The sequence below is a fragment of the Scatophagus argus genome, chromosome 13 (genome assembly GCF_020382885.2).
Source record: "Scatophagus argus isolate fScaArg1 chromosome 13, fScaArg1.pri, whole genome shotgun sequence".
Lineage (NCBI taxonomy): Eukaryota > Metazoa > Chordata > Actinopteri > Scatophagidae > Scatophagus > Scatophagus argus.
The window spans coordinates 2,460,114-2,483,665 of NC_058505.1; the positions used below are offsets into that span (position 1 = coordinate 2,460,114).

A 23,552-nucleotide genomic window follows, 5' to 3' on the forward strand; every position below is an offset into this window, starting at 1 on the left:
GTTCCTGCATCCACATCTCACAGTGCAGCTATGGCTACGCCTTGTTAGCCTACCTAGCTTCAGTTTGTGAACATTAGCAAGCATTACGTAGCAGAGAAGCACGTCTTCTGCACTGAACTTTTCATTTGTAATAACAAAAAGACTGTGTTACGTCTCCTTTAAAAACTTAAAACAGTGTAGCATACAGCATAAACTCTTTGTGGTTCGAGTTGAGTTACTGTGCCTGTTTTGAACGTTTGAACTTTGTGTTCTATAATCTTGAAACACATTTTATTTTTTATTTATTTTATTTACTATTTATTTTATTAACGTACACTTTCTTTGTAATTTCTGGATTCACCGTACGCTTTACGCTTATAGGGGCTCACGTCCTCGCAAGGCATGGAGTGAGTCATCTTAACCAATGTACGATCTTTGCCGAGGGGGGCGTGTACGTGAATCTTGAGGGCGGTAACCACTGCAGTCTTACTACAGTATCCCTGCCGTCTCAGAGGCTGACAGTATTTTACTCTCCGCCGGAGACCGGCTGAGTTTTACGCTTTATTTTAATTAGTTGTGTGGTGAGAGGCACCCGGGACGGACATGGCTGGCGCGGTAGCACCAAAGCGGCAAGACACTCGGAAATTTTTCGAGAATCTGTCCGGCACTGGGAAATCCATCGCGGTGCTGACGAGCGGAGGAGATGCCCAAGGTAACGTAGCGTCCTTTGAGTTCCATTATCGGACGGCGCGGACATCCGCAGGCTCCGCCGATCCAACAGTTTTAATCAACGTGACCCCAAAGTGCCGCCAGTAAACAGCAGGAAAACTGACTCAGCTGTGCACACGCGCAGCTTGCTGTTGTTTTAGAAAACGTCAGTTGGCTGTTTGTGTTTGTCTTCTCACGGCGGCACCTACGATAAATCAGGAGCGTTAAGCCGGGTCAGCTAATTGAAGTGTTAGAAACACACATCCTCCCAGTGTAAGATTTCCTCCGTGTTTGCCAACAGTAATAATCCACATTTAACCGGGGAAATGAAATAAGCGCTTTAGCAGAAGGCTTGTCCGATAATGGATGCCTGGCTCCTGTATTGACTCGTTACGGTACAGTTACACGCTCCTCTCGAGCCGACCAGTCAAAGTGCGGTGAAAAAGGCCCGCGTCTCTGAAGGAAAACGAGGAAAAGTCGGATTTACTGTTCCTTCTTCTTTTCTGTTCTCACGGTGCTGACGCTCAGCTCATCATTGAGAAGGTGTCAGATGAATCTGAATGGCGGTTACGCAACAGCTTGACACTCAGGTTCGCACTTGTGTCACACATTTTTGCGCGGATGCTTCATTGGCTGCCGTTTGCTGGCACGTGAAGCCACACCGACAGACTGACAGCCCTGCGACAAACGAGTTCCGGGCGGGAACAGGGACTTCGGGATGGTTGGAAAAGCAGCACTGATATCAACAAGTGATCACCTCAGGAGGCAGCTCCCTCTCCATGGGGGGTCTCCGGCCTTACGCATCCGGCGCCATTGCCTTCATATGGACTGTGTGGGCGGTGGTTAGCACTGTCGCCTCATAGCAAGAGGGTTCCAGGTTCGAATCCCGGTCTGGGCCCTTCTATGTGGAGTTTGCATGTTCTCCCTGTGCCTGCGTGGGTTTTCTCCGGGTTCTCCGGCTTCCTCCCACAATACCAAAACATGCACAACAGGTGTGAGTGTGAGAGTGTGTGGTTGTCTGTCTTTGTGTGTTGGCCCTGCGATTGACTGGCGACCAGTCCAGGGTGAACCCCGCCTCTCGCCCGTAGTCAGCTGGGATAGGCTCCAGCTCCCCCGCGACCCTGACGGATAAGCGGTATAGAAAATGGTATAGAAAATGGATGGATGGATGGACTGTGTCACCCGCAGTCATCCGCGGTGCTGCCAGGCCGTGTGACTCCATCATCACATGAATCATAACTATAATGCTTCTTTAGTGTCCCTGTGAGAAGCGGTCGGTGCTCAGGCAGCTTGCTGTAAATCTGCGTAACTTAAATTTAAATCCATCGTATAGTCGTACTGATATTTGCCCTCATGATTCAGTGTTTGGGTTTGTTTTAAGAACATTGAAGAATTACGTTTGGCCTGAACTAAAAGTCGCCTTCACAGAGTTCACGTGTATCATCTTGATTGTTTGGACAGATAATAAAAAGGTTACGCTGAATGGCCGTGATTACATTAACTTCCAGGGAAAGGCGCGTGGATGCGTTCAAACACGTGTCTTGCATCACGGAGGATGAGTCGTGAGAGGACCAGTTTGTCAAGGTAGCCCCGCTAAGTGACTCCACTTCCCATGCAGCTTTTCAGAATAAAAGTAACATGTTCAAGTATCGGGTGCTTGGCTTTGATTTTGAAGGCGGCGTCTTCGGGCTTCCGGTGTGTTTGCGAGCTGCGTCACGTATCCGGTCACGAAGGGTTGTGCTCAGCGTACGTGAGGAGCGGCGGGTATGCAGTGATGCGTGATGCGGCGGCGAATAGCAAGCAGCGGAAATGAATGAGTTTAAGCCAAAACACTTTAGGTTTAAAACCGAGTCATCAGTGTATAACTGGCATCCACATGACCCCTCTAAAGACATTTATTACGTGTCGGGACACCATTTTGTGTCACTTTAATGTTCTTAAAACATGAACAGCTCCAGTATTTTAATCCGGGACACTTGTCCAGCAGTATATTGTCCTTGTATGGTTTATCTGCTGTGCCGCGTGCCCCCCCAGCGCCACAGGTAAAGCGCAGCTATTGTTGGCCCTTACGTAACAGCGCGTGCCGGCGGGCCGACGTGTTGAGATGTGCTGATTCTCAGTCTCAGCTGTTAGCTGGTTGTTATCAGCGTGTTTTCTTTTCCTGGACGCATCTGAGATTTGACTGAAGCTGAAAACGATGCACAAACACGCCTCTGCTGAATGTCTCTCATTCAAAACAAAAACAACAACAACAACAACAACAACTGGCTGCTGCTGCGTTTGGAGTCAGTCACGTTTTCTTCAGCAGGGAGTTTTAGGGCTGCAGCTAACAGTTATTACTTTTTCTTTTTTATTCTATATTATCAGTCCATTAATCTTCGTTTATAAAATGTCAAAAATGTGAAAAATGACGTGACAGAAGTGACGTTCAAAGCCCAAAGACTCTTCACTGACTGTAAATAAAAGCAGCAAACATTTAAGAAGCTTAAGAAGCCCCTTGAACCTGACATAGGACAACATACATAAAGCCCTATATAAACTAGTCCCATGTACATATCAGTGTGGGGATTCTTTAATGACACTCATTTGCGTTTGTTTAAAGTTTGTCATTCCTAAAAGCCACAGAGAAGATGAAACCGTCTGCTGAACTACACCTCCTGGTTTTAAAATGCAGGGCAGTTTAACAGAAACAACTTTGAGTCTCGTGGAACTGATTTCTGATTTACTGAGTACTTTTACAGGAACGTTAACGACCCTCTTTTGTTTTTATTTAAGTCGCTCCACTCATTTGTTGTCTTGTTTGTTTGTTAAACTCAGTAAGCATGTTGTCCAACTCAAAGCCTTTTCACGTGATCACACGGATGCCCTTCGACCAATCAGCACCGTCCTGGTCTCTTAGCAACACGAGCTCACCATCCTCCTGTGTTTCCCCTCCTCCCCACCTCACAGAGATGTAACCAGTGACAACACATTAGTAAAAAAATACGGTATATAAATGCAAAACAGATCCATAGGATTGAAAATGGTAAAATGCCATTCGTCCACGATGACTTCTTACTCTGTGTTGAGATTCCAGCTGTTCACGCCGAATGCTGAGGTCTGCTGAAGGTGAGAGCCTGGCGTAAACAAACACTTTATCCTCTGTCATGGTTCAGACACGTTGTAGAGTGTTTCATGTTGCAGAGTGACCCATGCTTTAATATGCTGCAGCGCCGACCCGACAGAGTTGAATAAGGAGTGTTTGTCAGAGCTGTGGTCCGGGCCGCTCTGGCTCCATCTGCGCTTTGTGCAGACCAGGACCTGTGATTGGGACGGCCGGTTTGAAGGCCTGATGGCTGTGAGGGCCAGCTGGTGCCTGCTGCTCGCAGACAGCATCAGTCAGCTTCATGTAGCACAGCAAAGCAGAATGTGACCGTTTGCTAAACCTGACAATACAAAGACAATGTGTTTAATGCTCATCCTCATCAGCACTGGCTTTTGTAAATATGTGCTCAGTCTGAATGTGACGGCAGCAGCTTGTTTCAGACCAGTTGAGACAGGGACAACAACAGACTGGGACAGGTGTGACGCCGTTTGGAGCCTTCCACAGGTGAACGGGATCACTGGTCACGATCGGGTCTGAATGGGGTTTCCTGAAAAGGCTCGAGGACGGGCCGAGACTCCCCACTTTGTCAAACGCGTGACTGGATAAAAGACATGGTGCTAAACCGGCTGAAACATCACGACTGACAGCTGAGCGCCGCTCCTGATTGGTCCAACATCTCTCGGCCAGCTGAACATCGAATACTTTTTTAGATGAACACGTCAGCACCGTGCGGGTGTCAGCCGTCTGCTTCTGAAAAACAATCGATTTTCAGGCCTAAGACTTACAGTCTGTTCTGTTTCTAATTTCACTAAGTGCTTCTGTGTTTTGGCACAAGATCCTCCGGGACACTTTTGTCCCCCTTCTCGCTGTCTGTCTCGCTCTCTTTGACCTCCATGCGTCTCCTGCCGTCCGCTGCTCTGTCCGGCTTCTGACGCTCCCTGCTTCTCTGTCTGTCAGCCTTTACTTTATTATCTGCTAATCTTTTCTCGGTAAAGAAAAATGTAATTTCTTAATGATCAGAAGCAGCTTCTTTCGTAATGTCTAGCAGATACTTGTCCTTTTAAGAACGTATTGAAAATCAGTTTGAGGTTCACTGAATAGCTGGATGTAAACAAACAGTTATTTGTGTGCTGGTGAGAATGGTCTTATGCTGAGGTCACTGATGCAACCATTAGTGGAGTCTGAGACGTGCTCTGAATCACGTCCACCTGTCTGTACGCCACTAAACCTCCTCTGGCTTCTTCCAGGTATGAATGCGGCAGTCCGGGCCGTCGTCAGGATGGGCATCTACGTGGGAGCAAAGGTCTACTTCATCCACGAGGTGAGGCATGACTCATGACGACTCAGAGTCCAAAGCTGATCTCATCTGGTGGCTCATGTGCACGCCTTTAAGTCCGGCAGCTCACACCTGTCTCCTCGTGCGTTTCCAGTGACATCTCACTTTCCTGCCTTCCTGCATGTAAAATATACAGCTTCATTAATCATATCAACAGCCTGTTTATAAGCCTCTCCGGCAGGGCTTGAACCCACAGCCTTTGAATCACAGCCTAAACAGACATGTCCTCTGTGCCACTGAGCCAGCACACCTGAGGCAGTCAGGCAGAGGTTTTTCTCCTGAGGTGAATTTAAAGAAGCTTATGCAACCTGTGAGTTTGTTCGCTGATTTCCTTTCTCTTCGGCCTTCCTGTCATGTTTTCTGCTGGCTTGATTTCTCCACCGTCCCCAGAGGAAAATACTTTCTGCTCAACTATTTAAACTCCCTATAGGATCCATTTCTATTTATAACCTCGGGGTAGAGAAGGAACGGGAATGTCTGAAGTCAAAGTCAACTCACACCTCCTTCTTATATGCAGTGAATGGAGGAAAACTGCCTTGTCTAAAGATCACAGTGCTTTAACATCAGAAAAGCAAAGCTGTGCTCAGTTTCCTGACGCTTGCTCGATATCGAGTGTCTGAGGGTGTATTTGAATGTGCTTGACGTGGCTAAAGGCAGTGACGGGACACAGAGAGGCAGCCTGGTCTCAGTGTGGATATAAGTGGATTACCGGGGGCAGGCTTCATCCTTCACTGTCTGCACTGTCATCTCCATCAGTCGGATAACCACTGGGCTGTGAGTAAAGACAGCAGAGTGCCGCCGTGCTTTTGTTTTGGTTGGTGGTTTTTAGCTAAAAAAAAAAAGCTCAAGTAGCCACACCAAAGTGTTTTCTTTACTTTCTCGTCCTGGTTTGATTACGAGCATTTGGAAATGAGACGGTCTCCATGTTGGTCAGCAGCACATGTCCACATTGACAAGTGATTGATTAATCATGTAAGCCCTCCTGCACAAAACCGACTCTGGTGGGACTCGAACCCACAACCTTTGAATCACATCTCAAGTGCTTGACTAGAAGTCCAACGCGCTGTCCATTGCGCCACAGAGCCAGCGGACACAAAGAGCTCATTTCATTTCAATTTTCATTTCAATTTCCCAGCTGACATTAAACATCAGGTTTGTGCCAGCAGCTGCAGGAGCTTCGTTCTGTTGAAGCTGGATGTGCGTGAGGTCACGCAGGCTGATATTGTAGAAAAAACTCTTTCCTGAATTGAATTTATGTCAATGAAGCTTCCACTGGACCTTTTTTAACGTTCGTTTGTCCTCGCAGGGCTACCAGGGGATGGTGGACGGTGGAGACAACATCAAAGAGGCGACGTGGGAAAGCGTCTCCAGCATGTTGCAAGTGGTGAGCAGAGCTTCCCAAAGTGGCTTCAGGTTGAAATAAAACTGTTTCCTCCTCTGCTGTGTAAAACCCTTCAGTTCAGCCGTCATTAAAGGACTCGACCGTGTGCTGTAGAACATCTGCTGTGATGATCATCAGGAGGACTCAGCGGCCTTTAGCTTTGGACCAAATGAGTCTGTAACCGAATCAGACCTTTTCAGTTTTCAGTGTCTGTCACAGTCAGACCTTCACTGTCTAAACTGAATTACATTCAGTGCAACAGTGAGAAGTAAGAAGCCATGTGGCCATAAAGAGACTGACCAGAATATTACAAAGAATAGATAATCTCAGAGTGTGATCATGATTTGAATTATTTTTTCACTTTAAGGCAACAGCAGAATAAAGGCTCTGCACAAAGTCTTGAAGGTTCGTTAGATGCTTAGTTTGAAAAGTTAAGTTTTCAGGGTTGTAAATATGCTTGAAATTGAATAAACTCCCTGAAAAATGTTTGATTTTCAACACATTTTCAGCTACACAATCACTCACGTTCACCAAAAATCTTTAAATGTTTGAAACGATCCTGATGTCCTGGTGAAAAGGTGAAATTAAGGCTTTGAGAGTCCGTTCATTTTTGGTTCAGTTACCTTGAAAGTGCTTGAATTTTACTCTTAAAAGGCTGCAGGACCCCTGACGTACAAACAGAGCCAGCAGAGGAGCAGCTCAAACGCAGAATACTGGGATTTCAGATGGTCATGTGTGTTTGCCTCAGGGTGGCACAGTCATCGGCAGCGCCCGCTGTAAGGAGTTCCGTACCCACGAGGGCCGCCTGAGGGCCGCACACAACCTGGTGCAGCGTGGCATCACCAACCTGTGCGTGATCGGTGGAGACGGCAGCCTGACGGGGGCCAACCTGTTCAGAGAGGAGTGGAGCGGCCTGCTGGACGAGCTCCTCCAGCAAGGTGAGCGCTCGCTGCCCCGAACCGCTCCGACCTTACAGGCGTGAAGGGGATCTCACCTGCCGCCCTCTCGTGCTTCCTCAGGACTGATCAGCGAGGACGCGGCTCGCAGTAACTCGGCGCTCCACATCGTCGGCATGGTCGGCTCCATCGACAACGACTTCTGCGGCACCGACATGACCATCGGCACCGACTCGGCGCTGCACAGGATCATCGAGGTGGTGGACGCCATCATGACCACCGCTCAGAGGTGAGCAAATCCCGAGGCCGCCGAATCCCCTCCAGCAGGTTAGCTAGTCAGTCAGTATTCAGTTCACAGGTGCACCTGCAGCCTCCGCTTGTCCTTCTTAAATCAAGTCCAGGATGCAGGGTTCAGTGAGTCCGTCAGTCCACTGGGATCCACTGATGAGAGCTTTTCCTTGTTTCTGACTTTCCTCATGCTTTTCTCTGTTTATTTCCAGCCACCAGAGGACATTTGTGCTGGAGGTCATGGGCCGGCACTGCGGGTAGGCACTTTGAATGCATCACGGCTTTGTGCAAGTGAGGCACGCATGAGTGTGTTGGCCAATAGTCTGTCCGGGCAGTGTAGATGAAATGTGTGTGTGTGTGTGTGTGTGTGTGTGTGTGTGTGTGCAGATACCTGGCCCTGGTCAGTGCCCTGGCATGCGGAGCAGACTGGGTGTTTATCCCAGAAATGCCTCCTGAAGATGGCTGGGAGGACAACATGTGTCAGAAACTGTCTGAGGTAACACACACACACACACACACACACACACACACACACTTTTTATATCTGCACATTAATGTAACGCAGACTGCAGATGTTTAGCCAGCACTGAATAGTCCACATTTAGAACATTGGAAAACATCATTATCTACAAAGACTGCAGCTGTTGTCACTGCAGCCGATCTTCCTGGGCTTCTTGAAACACATGCATCATATATATGAATGTTTATATTGATTTATGGAGATATCGAGTACACAAACGTCACGTGGCTACAAAGCCCCGGCTGCCGTGTCACACGCTGGCCTCCCAGTCAAGCGCCACGCATATCGTTGACAGGTAGCTTGTTCGCACGGCGTCTTGCGTCATGAGGGGACTAATGGACAGGACTAATGGACAAAAGACAAAGCCGAGGCAGTTTTTAAGACACTGCGCTTCTGGAGAAGCCCTTCTGTAAAAATTATCCTTGCAGAAACGTCACAAGTTGTGAGGGCAGTTGATTAATCAAGTCGTCACACTTCGGTAGGTGAACTTGCATTGCTGCTACATTTAGCCTGCTGATAATTTAATTATGTACGAGATTTAGTTGACTTTGGCCCACCGGTTTTCAATCCCTGTTTTAGGCAGGCTCTCCCGTGTTAGAGAAGCAACTTTAACCTGCGGAAATTGGCCATCAAAGTGCGTGTTTGCCAATGTATCCCTCTTTAAGAGTCGAACAGTCCAAGCATCTCCATGTCAGAATTAGCCTAGCAATAGCCTACGTGATGCTGATGTTTTCGGCTAATAAAATGACCGCTAATATCAACGCCAAATGTTTCAATCATCAGTCACTTTTATTAAACGTGATGGTAGGCTGACTGGCTTGTAGCCTAAACGTTACCCAAAAGGCCAATGAAGCTGTTTGCAGTTTGCCTCCCGCAACTTCCGGTCTGCGTCCCGGGTGGGATGCGTCACAAAAACATTTGTCGGGGGAACACTGGTACATTTATCTGCTAAGGATACATCTTGTGCATCATCATGTTGAGTGTGCTTGTTATCGTCCAGAGCCGATCTCGAGGTTCCAGGTTGAACATTATCATAGTTGCTGAAGGAGCCATCGACAGACAAGGACAACCAATTACGTCACAGTTTGTGAAGGATGTGAGTAGAGCGCAGTTTGAGACCCATGCAGAGGGGAAACCGGAAGCTGGATCAACGGCTCAGCTTGTCTGAAAAACAGACGTCGGTGAGAGTTTCTTCTTGTCGTGACTGAGCTGGTTCAGAAACTTTTGCCAGCGTTCAGCTGTCAGACAGGAAGTCATCTCTCAGACAGGAGACACTGATCTGAGACCAGTGATGATTAAAACTAAAAATGTGTAGCATCTAGTTGGGTTGGTAAATGTTCACTAACATTTGGAGGACTTCTTAGCTCAGCTGGACACACTTCACCAGCTGCTGGCTTTTGGTGAGAAACATCACTGGACGCCACTAAACTTGACAGTTAAAAAATGTTTAAAATGAAAACTAATACTTTGGTCTAAAATGCTATTAGAAATATGTGCTGGAGGTCCTTTGGATGTTCTGGTTAATTTAGCCTGCAGTCTGTCTGCGATGCTAGCATGCGCCGCACCGCACCGATGCTGCACCGACTGGTCCAGGTGGCTATGAACATGAAACTTCTTCCACAGAGTAACAAGTGCCTGCAGAAGGACAACCAGCTTGGTGTCAGAACGCCAGGTTCATCAGCTGATCGTCACTGGATCCAGCTTCTGTCAGTGCAAAACGTTTCCTGTCCTGTTTTCAAACGATTCTGCTTCTGTATCCCTCCAGAACCGTGCCGATAAGAAAAGGCTGAACATTATTATTGTAGCTGAGGGGGCCATAGATTGCCACAACAAGCAAATAACTCCTGATTATATCAAGGATGTAAGTATGGCGGAGAAGCCTGGTCAAGTCCCAGAGCCACAGACTCTTCCTTCAGGAGCATGGATCCTTTCTCGCTTTCGTTCAGTCCTTTCTGTGTCGTCATCATGTTGACTTTTCACACTTTTTGCATGCTTTCGTCAAGTTTCTTTCCCCGCACACCTCCTGCTGCACCCTTAGTTCTACATCTGCACGCACGTCATTTGGCAGGTGCTGACACGACAGGAGATGTTTTGCATGAGTTTTCCCTCTGTTTTTTGTGTTTTTGTGATGTTTGACACTTGCATGGTCTCTCATATTTCTGCATTTTCTTAAGATTGTTTCATTTCCGGATGCTATGATATGTTACAGGGAGCGAATGTTGTGTTATTGCTACATTGAATAGTTCAGTTGTGTTTTTGTGTAAGTGAGAGTGAGTATAGTAGATTTTACAGAACATTATTGTACTAATTTCCCATATTCATTCTCACCATCATTTCACTTCACTCTCCCTCCATATCCAGCTGGTGGTGCGCTGCCTGGGTTTTGACACCAGGGTCACCATCTTGGGTCACGTGCAGAGAGGCGGGACCCCCTCTGCCTTCGACAGGATCCTAGTGAGTCACATTATCTTTAATACGTCTTAAACTTATAAATATTTGAATGTGAAGTTCCTTCTAATTTTGGGCAAATCAAAATGATATTGTCCTCGTCCGACGCATCAAGCCTCCAACAAACCATAACGTGGTCATTTACTGATGCAGCAGGCGTCCTGCTGCCCAGCGCTGACCCTGACATGACGTGTGACCTTTTCGCAGGCCAGTCGTATGGGCGTGGAGGCGGTGCTGGCGCTGCTGGAGGCCTCTGCCAGCACGCCGGCCTGCGTTGTGTCTCTGGTCGGAAACCAGGCTGTTCGACTGCCGCTTATGGAGTGTGTCCAGATGGTAAGAGAGTGTGTGTGTTGGTGTGTGTGTGTGCACGTTGCAGAGAGCACGTGTGTACAGAAAAGCAGATTGCTCTTCCTTTGGTGGGTGGTGGCACCTGAAGTAAGCAGCAGTAGCACTAAAGCCCCAAATGTGAATGTGTTGTTGTGACTCTGACATGTGTCCAAAACAAGCTGAGACACCGACAGCAACAGGAGTCCAACACTGTCCAACACTGACTTTAATGAACCTCACAAGTCAGTCGGCGTAAAGCAGTTAAATAAAAGTCAATTCAAGCTCACACAATTAAGTCAATTCGACGATGGATCAAGTAGTCGATAAGTGCAGCAGAGCTTACAAACATATGAAGAATTCAGACATCTAGGAAACTAGTCGCCTTCATTTGGCTGAAGAGGAGTGAGGTGGAGGTGAGGTGCAGCTCTGCCTGAGATCATTTTGCCCCCACCCACCGTTTACCTGCAAGACAGACAGGACAGCATGAAACACACTCAAACACAAAGAGAAGCACAGCAAGAAAGACGAAAGTCACGTCAGCCTGCTATCGATGATGAGGAAGTTCTGTTGTTTTGTCGTCAGACCCAAGAGGTGCAGAAGGCCATGGACGAGAAGAAGTTTGAAGATGCAGTGAGACTGCGTGGCAGGTAATTGTTAACTTCTGCTACTCTGACTTGATCATAAACCTGACACGTGTTGATAAGAGAAAGCAGCACAGAATCATGTCAACACAAAAAGTGCAAGACGTGATTTTTCTTTTCCCGCCAGTTCGTTCTGAACGCCAGTTTCTTCACAGATTCCAGATGTGGCACTGGTTTCACTGTGTTTGCACTGAGTTCTGATTGACTCGAAAGTTTTTCATGCTGCATCTGTTGTGTGCAGGAGCTTTGAAAACAACCTGACCACCTACAGGCTCCTGTCCTATCGGAAAGCAGATTCTGAACTTCCAAATGTAAGTACCCTGACAGCTAAATGATAATAACAAACAAACCAACAGAGATTACATCAAATCAATAAGATTAACACAGTTTTAATCCTTCTAAGGTGTCTCTCCGCCAGTGGCTCTGCGGTTTGTACGGTAGCGTAAGGTACTTCCTGGTCGGGTCCCTTGTGGGTGCTGTGACATTAACGGTGTCTGTTTTTTCTGTGTCTGTCCTGAGGGGAGAGAGGAGGAGGAGGCAGGCGATGAAGAGCAGATCAATGTATGTGATGAGTAGTGAGGCTGCAGCTGGACAGGCTCTAGGTCAGCTTCTGAAGCTTCTGCAGGCTTAGTTCACAGAGCAGGCGAGCTTCTCAGTGATTGGTTCACACCTGTCTGTTGGTCCTTCTCATTCACTTTGCTGAAATAAAGATATAATACAGAGCATGATTTAGAGCATCTATGTATAAATAAAGTGCACATAAAAATGAGCGGATTTTTGGTTCTAAACTTCTGAGGCCGCTTCACTGTTTGTAACTCGGGCCAGAATGACAGCGTCAGCGCTCATCATCTGTCACCCTGTCTGTCTTTGCTTATTTCTTCATGGCTCTGCTTAGAAGTAGAAGTTTAGACTTGCAAAGGGTTGCTGTAGTACCTCATGACGGCGTCTCACCAGCTGTCAAGGACAATCGCAGCGTCGGCTGTGATCTGCTTCAAGTGAACCTGAAGCAGTCAACCTCACAGGTTGATTTAAAGGCCACGAGCGTCTTTGCTTACAACTCAAACTGGACAGGCTCCGTGCTATCTCTGTTAAGAGCGGTCAGTGTACGCTAAAATTTAAGCTGGGACTGCATTTGGAGAGCTTTAAATAACTCATAGTGGATTCAGCTGTAAAGCTGTTATGAAGGTGCAGCAGAAACTAATGATAATGTTGTGGAAAAACTGCACAACCCAGTGACGTTAATGTGTCCACATCAGTCAAAGAATTGGATGAGTTTTAGCTGATTTTGGAGACGCTTTCCTTTCATGACTCCTGACGCCTTCTATAGACTCTGGTCGTGTTTTGTAGCTGTGAAGAGAAGCGTCCATATTGTTGTCCAATGCAAGCAGCTGAGTTCTTCAGCTCTGATTCAGAAAAGTAAATTAGCTTATGGAACTCAAACATACTGACACAAACCTTCTCGCTGAACCTGGGGTTATAAATTAGATACTGCTGTGTAGCTGAGCGTTTGGCGCCTGTTCATTTTGAGCTCTTCCATATCGTTTTCATGTTGTCTAATCCTCAGTTATCCCGCTAAAGGCTTGTGGGAGGAAAACACTGAATGGCCTCCCAGTTCACCTTTGACTCCACTTTTACACAGCAGCCACCGATGAGGCCTTTGACGCTGAGTGTATGAGGCTCGTGTGCAGCTGTTGGTACACACAACTTCACAGGCTTCAGCTGAAACACTGGCTGCTTTTAAGAGTTGAAAGTGCAGCAGCTTTGGATTGTGCCCTAAAATATTTTACACTCAGCAACAGGTGGCACGGAGGGTCTTTAAAACTTTGCATAGCGAGTGAAAGTTTGCATTTGACCGTCGCTCGCTGATGAAACGGCAGCCGCTGCTTCACGGCGTCTTTTAGCAGCATGTGGCTTCCTGCATGCGAGGCGACCTTTTGCCTGCTGCTCTGCTCCTCAGCACTCACTGAGACGTGGATGGTATTATCAGGCAGTGCAGACGAGCTGTCCTGGCAGACACGGACAGCAGTTAGTCTCCATGTGTAATATTATTCAGTGGTGGTTGTAAGTAAAAAACAAAATAAAAGGCTGCTGATATACCATCTTCTGCACAACAAGCATCGTACATGCTGTGGTTGCACACTGACTGTGAGCTGTGAAGATGTTCTGAAAGATGTGACAAAGCTTGAGGGTGTTTCAGCATAAGGCCATACTGTTTACAAGGGCCAGTGCTTAATGTGTGTGCTCTGTGTGTGTGTGTGTGTGTGTGACGGCTGCTCTCTTTCTCCCGCAGAGCTCCTTTAACGTGGCGGTGTTGAATGTCGGCGCCCCGGCGGCAGGGATGAACGCCGCCGTGCGTTCTGCTATCAGAGTGGGAATCGCTGAAGGCCACAAAATGTTTGCTGTCAACGACGGCTTCGAGGGCTTGTACAGAGGCCAGGTAAGAGTGAACGGGATGCATCGTACGTACAGAGCGCGACATGTCGCCTCACATAAGAGCCGGGTCTCCTTCTGCTCCACTCTGTGTCGTGAATGTCTTTAATTACATCAGCTGATCCAGAAAGTCCAAATTCTGCTCACGGTGCACAGTGCACAGCATAAAGCTACTAGTGCCTGCAGTGAAGAGTGAACAATAAGGGTGAGCAACATTCCTTGGAGGTCATAGTGACTTGACTGACCAATAGCAGGGAGCAGGAAGTGGCGGTGCAGTCGCTCTCCTCCCTCCCTGCTGCACTCGCCACACTGATAACAATTAAGAGTGTTCAGATAAACAGCTGAAACTACTTACTGTAAGCCAATTACTCCACTCCCCCAGAAGCTGTACAACACACACACACACACACACACACACACACACGTTCACACACACCCTTTGTCCGCCGTGCAGAGAGGAGCGGTGACTTGCTGAAAGCGATGAAGTCCCGAGGCGAGTTGTCACATGGAAGGATCAGACTTGATTGAAAAGTGAAGCCGTGATCCCGGGCTAAAACCCCGAGCTAAGTAGGACACTGATTCACTGATTACGAAGGAGAGCTGCCGGTTAAACGTGGCCACGCCAGCACAGCAGCACGCAGTAACAAAGGATTTGAGTGGCAGTTTGTTTGTGGTGCTTAACGCATTGAAAAAACTTGATTAGAAAAGTCCAGCTGCATCGTTTTGTTCCACAGTCAGAGTCCCCGTTTGTCTGGATAATCCAGAGCACTTATCACGTTTTCAACGGACCGCCTCCTCTGCCAGGGAGCAGATCCAGAGAGATCTGTTGACGCTGAGCTCTGTGGATCTGACACCGTGTAGGGCTTCCACTGTACGATAACCAGCTGAGAGAACATCATGCGGTGTGACTTTAACAAGATCCTACCAGTTCCAGTGACCCTTAAAGGCTGAGGTCGCCGCCGGTGTCACTTTGTAAACGCTCCGTTATCAGAGTCTCATTCTCCTCCCAAGTGAAGTAATTTCAGTCAAAAATGATGAAAATGTCTTTTCTGTTTCAAATCAGATCAAGGAGATCAAATGGGGAGATGTGGGTGGCTGGACCGGCCAAGGAGGATCCCTGCTCGGAACAAAGCGGTAGGTTGACGTGAAAATGGAAAACGTCAGCACTGTGGACGTTTACGGCGACTGAATTCCTGTACGCACGTCTGGTTTCTTTGCATTAGCTTTAGTGGTTTAATATGACTGCTTTCCGCATGCTAGAACTCTTCCAGGTAAACACCTGGAGGAGATTGCCGAGCAGCTTAGGATCCATAACATCAACGCTCTGCTGGTCATCGGAGGATTTGAGGTATGTACCTGATGTTTTTTTCACAATATTTTACCCTGTAGAACATGTTTTCCTTATTTGACCCTTTTGTGACAGTTTAAGTGTAGACATGTATATCATTCTGACTGTTATATTTCAAGAAAAGCTACTAATAAGCATGTAAAAGCTGAATCTCTGAGTAATCTGATGAATTTGAATTATTTTCGCCGCTCAGCCTTGCTGTACCTGACAGGAAGTGCTCTCTCCTCCTAGTGTTTGTATTGTGTTGTTTAACCTGGTTGACTTCATTTCACTGTTGTCCTGAATGACTCTTCTATTTGAAAAACATGTCTTATAGTTAGACGTCAGTTGAGACACATTTAAATGTTGTGGGCTCTCTCCTCCTCTGTCCACATGTGGTGATCACCTCATGGCCAAGCTGCAAAGCCAAACCTCGACAAAAACGTGACGTCTCCATTAGAGTCGGAAAAGTGACCTTAACCAAAATACGGATTTAACACTCATCAGAAAAGTGCAGTAGACGTCTTGCGTGAGGCGTGTTTGACTTTGGCAGCTCGGCCTGAACGTGAATACTGTCTCCCTCTCTGTCTCTCTCTTCAACTTCCTGTGTGTGTCTCGCTGTCAGTCGTGATTGGTCTGGCTCTCTCCCCTTGGCGTCGTCAGTGCCCTCCTCCCAGCCCTTTGTCTGTCCCACCCACCATTGCTGTCTCCGATCCACCTGCTGCATTACCCATGAGCTCCACCTCCCACCCCCCAAGTTCATGTCCCCCTACATTTATGATTTGTCATTTATGGGCCAAAACTTAATTACTGCAGCTTTAGCCCTATTGATTTCTTGTATACTGACTGCAAAAATAGCTTGCTTTATAAATGATGTACATTATAGCAGATAACGTGTACTAATAGCATGCAGCGTGGAAGTTGGACTGAGAGCGACTTTCAGGCTCCTCCCACCATGATCTTGTCCTCGTGTCCACTCTGCCCTGTCATTGGGCGTCTTCACGTCTCTCCCACACCTCATTCCCCTTGTCTGTGCCTCGTTGACAACAACCAATGAGACGCTGGCTCTCACTGCTGCAGGCCTACGTGGGATTACTGGAACTTTCTTCTGCGCGGGACAAATACGACGAGTTCTGTGTGCCCATGGTTATGGTGCCCGCCACCGTGTCCAACAATATACCTGGCTCAGACCTCAGCATTGGCTCAGACACCGCTCTGAATGCCATTACTGATGTAAGTGCAGCTGGCTCAGGTAGAGTGTGTGTGTGTGTTTGTAGCCAAACCTAACAAACACACACCGCCCAGCCAGTCAGAGCCTGGGGCCTCTCTGACCGACAGCTCGCAGCCTCGCGTTAACAATCAGAAACACGACTTTATTTAAGTTGAGAAACTGAGGACCACATGATGCTGACAGAATAAGTATTTCAGGTCAAAGGGATGCAGGAGAGAAGAGAAGAAGTTTGAGGACGAGTGCTGCAAAGTGTCAGTGGGCTTCAGTATTTTCTGTGTAAACACCAGCAGCCTCGCGCTCAACAAGCAAACCTGCAGGCAGGAACATCCAACCACAATGTACACGATTCACCTTCTGCTTTCACATAAACAAAAGCACATCGTAATGTTGGAGACAAGTGGCACACAACACGAGACAGTCCGGCATACTGGCCTCAAGACATTTTTAAAAATATTCTTCAGTTACAGCTGAGTTTAGTTAGTTATTAAGTTTATTGAGGTGAAAGTTGCAGTCACAGTTTCATCAAACTGTAGAAAGCGATGAGCAGCATCCGACACAGCAGAAAACTCTTTCTGCCGGATGCCGTTGGAGGCGAGCTGGTCGGCGGGGGTCCCAGGTGAGTGTTCGGGCATGCAGTGACGTGTTGTGGCATGTTTTTGGCGCGTGGCCCTGCCGTGTTCTGTGTTTGTTTGGGAAACAGCAGATGGACTGGACGGCCATCTGGTTCAACACAACAGGGAGGCTTCGACTGTAAGTGTGCATGATGTGTGGGCGAGTCCACATTTTAGTCCCGTTTTGAACCAGGACAGGCCTCCTGCATGCCTGATTTAAAATGAAAAGGGGGGGGGACAAAGCCCTTTGCTTCTTGCACATAAAAGGAAACTTGGCTGAGGGCCTCAGGAGTCCCACCGCAATCTCTGTCTCGCGTCAACACCGTTACATGTCAGCCAGGGTTACCCCTCCTCCCGCCACGCCATCTCCTCTCAACCAATAGGAAGCCAAAGCCCCCGTCACCTGGAGAGAGCCAACCAGCAGCACACACACACACACACTCTCACACTCTCATGTTACAGAGCTGCGTCTTCATGGGCTCATGATTTTTCCTGCACTTGTATCCTTCAGTTGCTGACGGCTAAAGGCTGAACTCGCACTCAAACTTAACTTTTCAAATCTTGTTGAGTATAAAGAAGGTTCTGCAGATGTTTGTCAAACAGCTCCAAGATGATAATGTTAATATTAAAAAAATGTTCAGTCTTTGAACATTTTGCTTTCTGTGGGACAGCAAAGTCTGTTCCTGCGCGTTATGGAAAAATGCTTTGATTTCTTGCTCATTGACTGCACAAATAGTGAACTTTATAAGAAAATGAATACATATTACATCCTGTAAACTATTAGCACATGTCAGTTGCCACGGCAACAAAGGATGCAAGCCAGGAGAGCCACTGAGCGCCATGAAGCAGCCTGTAGAAACACTGACAGGGTGTCAGGTATGCACTGTGCCCCCTGGTGGTCTAACGTCATATTACGGCCACCACCATCAGGCCTTTGAGTCCCTGCTGCAGCTGTACGAGGCCCGGGCCGACTTCGAAGAGCTTTGCATCCCGATGTGCATGCTGCCTGCCACCATTAGTAACAATGTGCCCGGCACCGACCTCAGTATCGGCGCTGACACGTCCCTCAACGCCATCGTGGAGGTAAGGGCCCCGGCCAGAGCAAACACCGTAACAGCTGGAGGTATTCCACACTGTCACCTGCTCAATCATGACAACAAATGATGTGACAAAGTCAGCTACTGAGTCAGGTAACCACTGATGTGAATGCAGACGCACAGTCAGAAGGCCGAAGTCACCTGGTGTGACTGCTGTCGTCACAAAGTGCTCTTTGTGAGAAAAACGTCAGGGAAGTGAATGAGACACAGAGTGAGTGAATGAAAAGGAAGTCGCAGATAAGCGAGGAAAACAAACACAATTTGAGGAATTGTCAGCAGATTGTCCCTGAATATCCAAACCAAAGTGCGTCCTCATGTTGACCTGATGTGGCAGCGCTTGTATTTAAAATACTTTTAGTTTTCAGTCATACAGTTCTCTCCTTTAAGTTTGAATTCTGAGGGGTCACGAGACCTTTGGCAGCTACAAACAAACAGTAAGGCAGGTCGACGTATGAGCAGACAGAAGTCAAACGCCAGTCGGCCTGTGAGTACACAGAAGACCACGCTGTGACTGATGACTTCCTGTGAAAACCTCCTCCTCCTCCTCCTGCTGGTAAAGTCCGTGATGCTGTTTGAGTTGTGAGGAGTGCATCACAAAGTGTGTTCGTGGGTGTAGTCATGAAGCCTTATGAATGTGTCATAATGCACTCTGAATGTCCCCATAAGTCACTGTAGGAAGGGTGAAGTCTGGATGCTGTTGTGACGTGGCAGACCTCACCCACCTGCAGCTGAGCGCACAGGTTAACTCGAGTTCAAATCGCCTCCTTGTTGTTAAAGCTTCGAGCTACAAGGATGCTTTTGTTGTGAAAATATTGGCTGTTGGGAGAGTGCAGCCCGGCGTGCGGCCTGACAGGCTTTACAGAGGAAGTATTAACCCCTCAAGTTTTTCATGACCCGCAACGACTTAAGTGTGGGCTGGATGTTAGCAAGTTAAACTTTTGTCGTCGAAACCGGAAACACAAGCCCAGTATTAAACAAATAAAAGCCCGAATATACTGAGCTTCAAGTTAACGAGCGTCAGTGCAGGTTAAAGGGACGACTGCTTGCATTTAAACTTATTTTGCTGGAAAACAAAGTAAACGATGGATAGTTTACGTCGTCACAAACAGAACCGTTTGCGCGTCAGAGTTAACCTGTGCGTCACCAGAGTCTCACCTGACTCGTCCTGTGCTGACCGAAGCAGAGCTGCAGCCGATCACAGGGTTCAGTCCGCGGGCTTCATCCTCCGTTAACGGCAGCTTTCCCACCTCATGCAGCCGCGTACAGTTTGAGGCCAAAATGTTCAACAGAAAATCCCCACATTTGAGAGACTGAAGCCAGCAAATGTTCGCGTTTTCACTTGCAGATCATTTCCAGCTCTGCTTTAGCGCTCGTGCTTAGCTGTTGCACGTGGTGAGAAGAAGCGGTGATAACTTTGTGTGTGTGTGTGTGTGTGTGTGTGTGTGTGGGACTCAGACGTGCGATCGAATCAAGCAGTCGGCCAGTGGCACCAAGCGGCGGGTCTTCATCATTGAGACCATGGGGGGCTACTGCGGCTACCTGGCCACCGTGGGCGGTCTGGCTGCGGGCGCCGACACCGTCTACATCTACGAGGAGCCGTTTGACATCCGCGACCTGCAGGTGAGGACAAATCCCGTCACGCACCTTTTTGTTTCAGCATCTGCGGCCCTGCTGGAGCAGCTCAGCGCCGCCCCCTGCAGGTGACCCACATCATGACAGCTCATTAATAAGCCGTGAGCCGCGTCACTCATCCCGACAGGACACAGCAGGTCGGTCACCGTGGCAGATTAACGTGTGTGTAAGCTCACCTTCCAGCTGACTGTCAAGTGCACACGAGCTTCCTGATTTTACTTCAGCTTGTGATCATTTTGAGTCTGGTGAAAGTTTTTTAGAGGTTAATGTTATTTTGATGGCTTTTATTAGTTGTTTTTTTTATTATTATTATTCTTATTTTATTGGCCTCCGTGACCCACTTTGGACAAATAATAAACCATCAATACATCATTAAGTGGCAACACGAGATGAATTTTTAATTTCATTTGGTTGGTAGTAAAATAATGATTGTGTTTTGTTAAGAGTGCAGAGAGCAGCGTGGCATCATGGGAAATGTTGTCTTTACTGTTAAACGACCACCACTGCTGATGAAAATCTGATGTTGTAAAGTTTTGATCACTTTACGTTTAGTCACGTTCGTCCTCGTCCTTCCTCAGTCCGACTAAAAAGTTTAGATTTCTCTGGACATTTGGAATAATTTAAGTGCACACCATGAAGAAATATGTAACAAAGGTTGTGTCATTTTTTTAGCATTTCAGTGTGGAAAAGCTACATGTTACATCTTAAATACAGCCCGAGATTATTAGAAAAGAGGAAAGAGAAAATGTGTGGCTGCTCTGATGCTGTTAGGAGCAGTAAATCTGGCGCCCCCTGGTGGCGCGAATGCCCCCCCCCCCCAGTGCTTCTCCATGTGCGGGGAGCGATGAGACGGAGGCGTGTGGCTTGCGGCTGCCTGTGCAGGTTTCAGGTCGCTCAGCTTTGATGCGAGGCTTCGCTCTGTGCTTTCAGGCCAACGTGGAGCATCTGACGGAGAAGATGAAGACCAGCATCCAGAGAGGCTTGGTGCTCAGGTGAGCCTCGACACTCAACCTGTCAGTCTGTTCTCTTTGTGCTTTATAGGCTACGCTGCTGTTTCCACGGCATCGGCTCACGACACACTCTGCTCAGCCTGTGGGGGTTTGCGTAATGTGTGTGTGTGTGTGAGACTGGTGGAGAGAGCAGTGAAAGCAGATGAATCCTTTACATTTTGTTTGCTTTATTGTAATTATTAGTTTTCAGACTCCGCAAAAACCAGCCAGACTTAAAGCATCTGTGACAGCTGATCGACCTCACAGACTTTCACTTCACGTCATCTGTCGTGGCTATTTTAGTGCACTGCACCATCACAGGGTTTAGACTGCTCCCCGCAGGACAGGGGGTCCGCGGAAGTAGGACAGACGTAGTATTGTGGACAGCGTGGGGGTGACTTTGTGTGCTGAGGTTTACACCTGCATAATGTCATTATTGCAAGACAAGTGCCCTGGCTCCAGGGCACTGCGGCACGGGGACATGAGGACACTTAGCATCATGGCAGTTGTGGTTTTATTTGCCCTGGTTTTTAGATTTGTGTCAGATTTCTGCTTCCACTTTCAAAACGGCAGTAGTTTCATTATGAATATTCTTCTAGCTCAGTCGCACATGCAAAGAGTCTGCAGCTGGTCACGTGCGAGTGGCTTCTCGCTCTCATTTCAGCGAACTGACCCTTTAACTGACCTGTTGCCCTTCTGTAATGTGTGTGCTGTTCAGGAATGAGAACTGCAACGAGAACTTCACCACTGACTTCATCTACCAGCTGTACAACGAGGAGGGACAAGGAGTGTTTGACTGCAGGAAGAACATCCTCGGCCACATGCAGCAGGTTGGACACACACACACACACACACACACACTCACTCACTCACACACACACGGTCCATTAAACACTGAACGTTAGTGCTGGGTGACGTTTCAGTCGAGTCCTGAGTCTGTTATTAAGCTAAAGGATTCTGTTGTGCAAACTCGTGACTCTTCTGTCCCGAGGACTCTGAGACACACAGTCCTTTGCACTGGACATCATTTTAATGTTGCGATTACACTCACCAGCTGTGTTTTGTTTAAATCAGCCGTTTTCTTTTGTGTGCACAGGGAGGAGCTCCGTCACCGTTTGACAGAAACTTTGGCACCAAAGTCGCTGCCAAAGCCATGCAGTGGATCACACGGACGCTCAAGGACTCTTACAAAGGAGGTAGGACAGAACCGCATGCGACCGGGAAATTACCGCTTTTGCTTCTTTGCTTTCTCTGAATTTAATCCTGGCTGAGCGCAGTAAGTGTGCTGACGCTTTGTCCTCGTCGCAGGACGGGTGTTCGCCAACTCGGAGGACACGGCCTGTCTGCTGGGGATGCGCCGCAGAGCTCTGGTGTTTCAGCCCGTCGCTCAGCTCCGGGACGAGACCGACTTTGTGTAAGGAACGTTTTCACTTGTAACGTCTGTGGCAGCACAGCTTCTCGACTTATATTCACCGAACGGGTGAGACGAACCTGAAAAGGTCCGGTGAGGAGTGCGGACACGCGATTGTTTGGTATCGATCCTGATTTTAAGTTTTGTCTCCTCAGGCACAGGATCCCTAAGGAGCAGTGGTGGCTGAAGCTCCGCCCACTGATGAAAATCCTGGCCAAGTACAAGACGAGCTACGACGTGTCGGACTCGGGCCAGCTGGAACACGTGACCCGCGTGCAGCCCAAGGAGACCAACACGTCGGCGACCATCTGAGCTGCCGCCGGAGGAGCGCTTCACTCCCAGCAGATTCACACAACGGCGACAGCTGCTCGCGCCACGACTTACCCAACACTGATTGGCTGCACTTAAATTAAGGTAGACTTTTAAAAGGCAGGTTTAGGTTGTTTTTAAACGGTTAAAATGTGTGGCGACGTAAAAGGGGATCTTCTGTATTTGAGAAAACGACCAATTAAATTTGAGGGGACGTGGTTTGAACAAGCTAGCAGAGCTGACACATTTTCTGGATCCCCAGTTAAAAGTTACCATAGACTTCTGTAGAAATTAATATATAAGCATCACAGCACTCCTCACTATGTGCTGCATAAGTATCTAAGTTTTAGTCCTGAAAGCGTGTTTAAATTATTTTCAATCCTGCTATGCATCAGTGTTCCATAAACACAGCGAGGCTGAGGTGGGCCACGCGTTTAGAGCTTCTGTCATTTTTATTATTTCCTACAGCACTTTGAGCCCCATAATTAATGTAATCCCCTAAAGCTGCTCTTAAAGAGAGAAGACACGTCAGGGGGATCACACGCTGTCTACCGTCCTGACTGTAGCTACAGAGCGTGTGTGTGTGTGTGTGTGTGTGTGTCGTGGTGTTGCCTTGGCCGTCCTGAATCCACCCTGGGCTTTGTATGTGGCATCTCTTTGTGGTATTTGTGAGCAGTTTCCTGCTGTTTGCTGTAGTTTGGCACTGAAGCTGAGGACGTCTGCAACTTGTATGCAACATTAACTTTGTGTGATGTCGTGTCGCAGAGTAATAAAGTATTTATTGTGTGGAAAGCCGTGAAACTGTTTGTCAATGAGATTTATCACTGAGGGTCACAGCTCATCCGGACCTTAAGAGCAACTTAAGGTCCGGATGAGCTTTAACGTTTAACGACCACAAAATAATCA

The 23,552-nt window shown here is 47.8% G+C and overlaps 1 protein-coding gene and 1 non-coding gene across 9 annotated transcripts; one reads left to right on the forward strand and one right to left on the reverse strand.

The window, feature by feature from the left end:
- The first annotated feature begins 446 nt into the window (after nt 1-446).
- LOC124069607 (ATP-dependent 6-phosphofructokinase, platelet type-like) lies at nt 447-23,439 on the forward strand. Of its 8 annotated transcripts, none has more exons than XM_046408885.1 (23): nt 447-691; nt 5,020-5,093; nt 6,415-6,492; nt 7,238-7,427; nt 7,509-7,674; nt 7,886-7,930; nt 8,061-8,169; nt 9,194-9,289; nt 9,959-10,054; nt 10,555-10,647; nt 10,849-10,974; nt 11,551-11,615; nt 11,851-11,920; nt 13,900-14,046; nt 15,103-15,173; nt 15,300-15,387; nt 16,447-16,599; nt 19,761-19,925; nt 20,868-20,929; nt 21,645-21,756; nt 22,023-22,122; nt 22,235-22,340; nt 22,493-23,439. In XM_046408885.1, the coding sequence occupies exons 1-23, from the start codon at nt 583-585 to the stop codon at nt 22,647-22,649; spliced, it is 2,478 nt and encodes an 825-aa protein (XP_046264841.1). In that variant the 5' UTR covers nt 447-582; the 3' UTR covers nt 22,650-23,439. The 8 variants fall into 8 exon arrangements, with proteins under 8 accessions (XP_046264841.1, XP_046264845.1, XP_046264848.1 ...); XM_046408884.1 differs by lacking the exon at nt 16,447-16,599 and adding an exon at nt 18,139-18,291 and having other exon boundaries at nt 449-691; XM_046408889.1 differs by lacking the exon at nt 16,447-16,599.
- trnar-ucu lies at nt 6,102-6,193 on the reverse strand. Its single transcript is given in 2 exon segments — nt 6,102-6,137; nt 6,157-6,193. It is a non-coding gene; the product is annotated as a tRNA-Arg (tRNA).
- Nucleotides 23,440-23,552: the final 113 nt, after the last annotated feature.

Bases quoted from the DNA above. Each gene is read 5' to 3' on its own strand.
- LOC124069607 (XM_046408885.1), top strand. From the start codon at position 583: ATGGCTGGCGCGGTAGCACCAAAGCGGCAAGACACTCGGAAATTTTTC. The intron at 7,931-8,060 runs GTAGGCACTTTG...GTGTGTGTGCAG, and splicing joins GTCATGGGCCGGCACTGCGG to ATACCTGGCCCTGGTCAGTG. The intron at 22,341-22,492 runs GTAAGGAACGTT...TTGTCTCCTCAG, and splicing joins CGGGACGAGACCGACTTTGT to GCACAGGATCCCTAAGGAGC.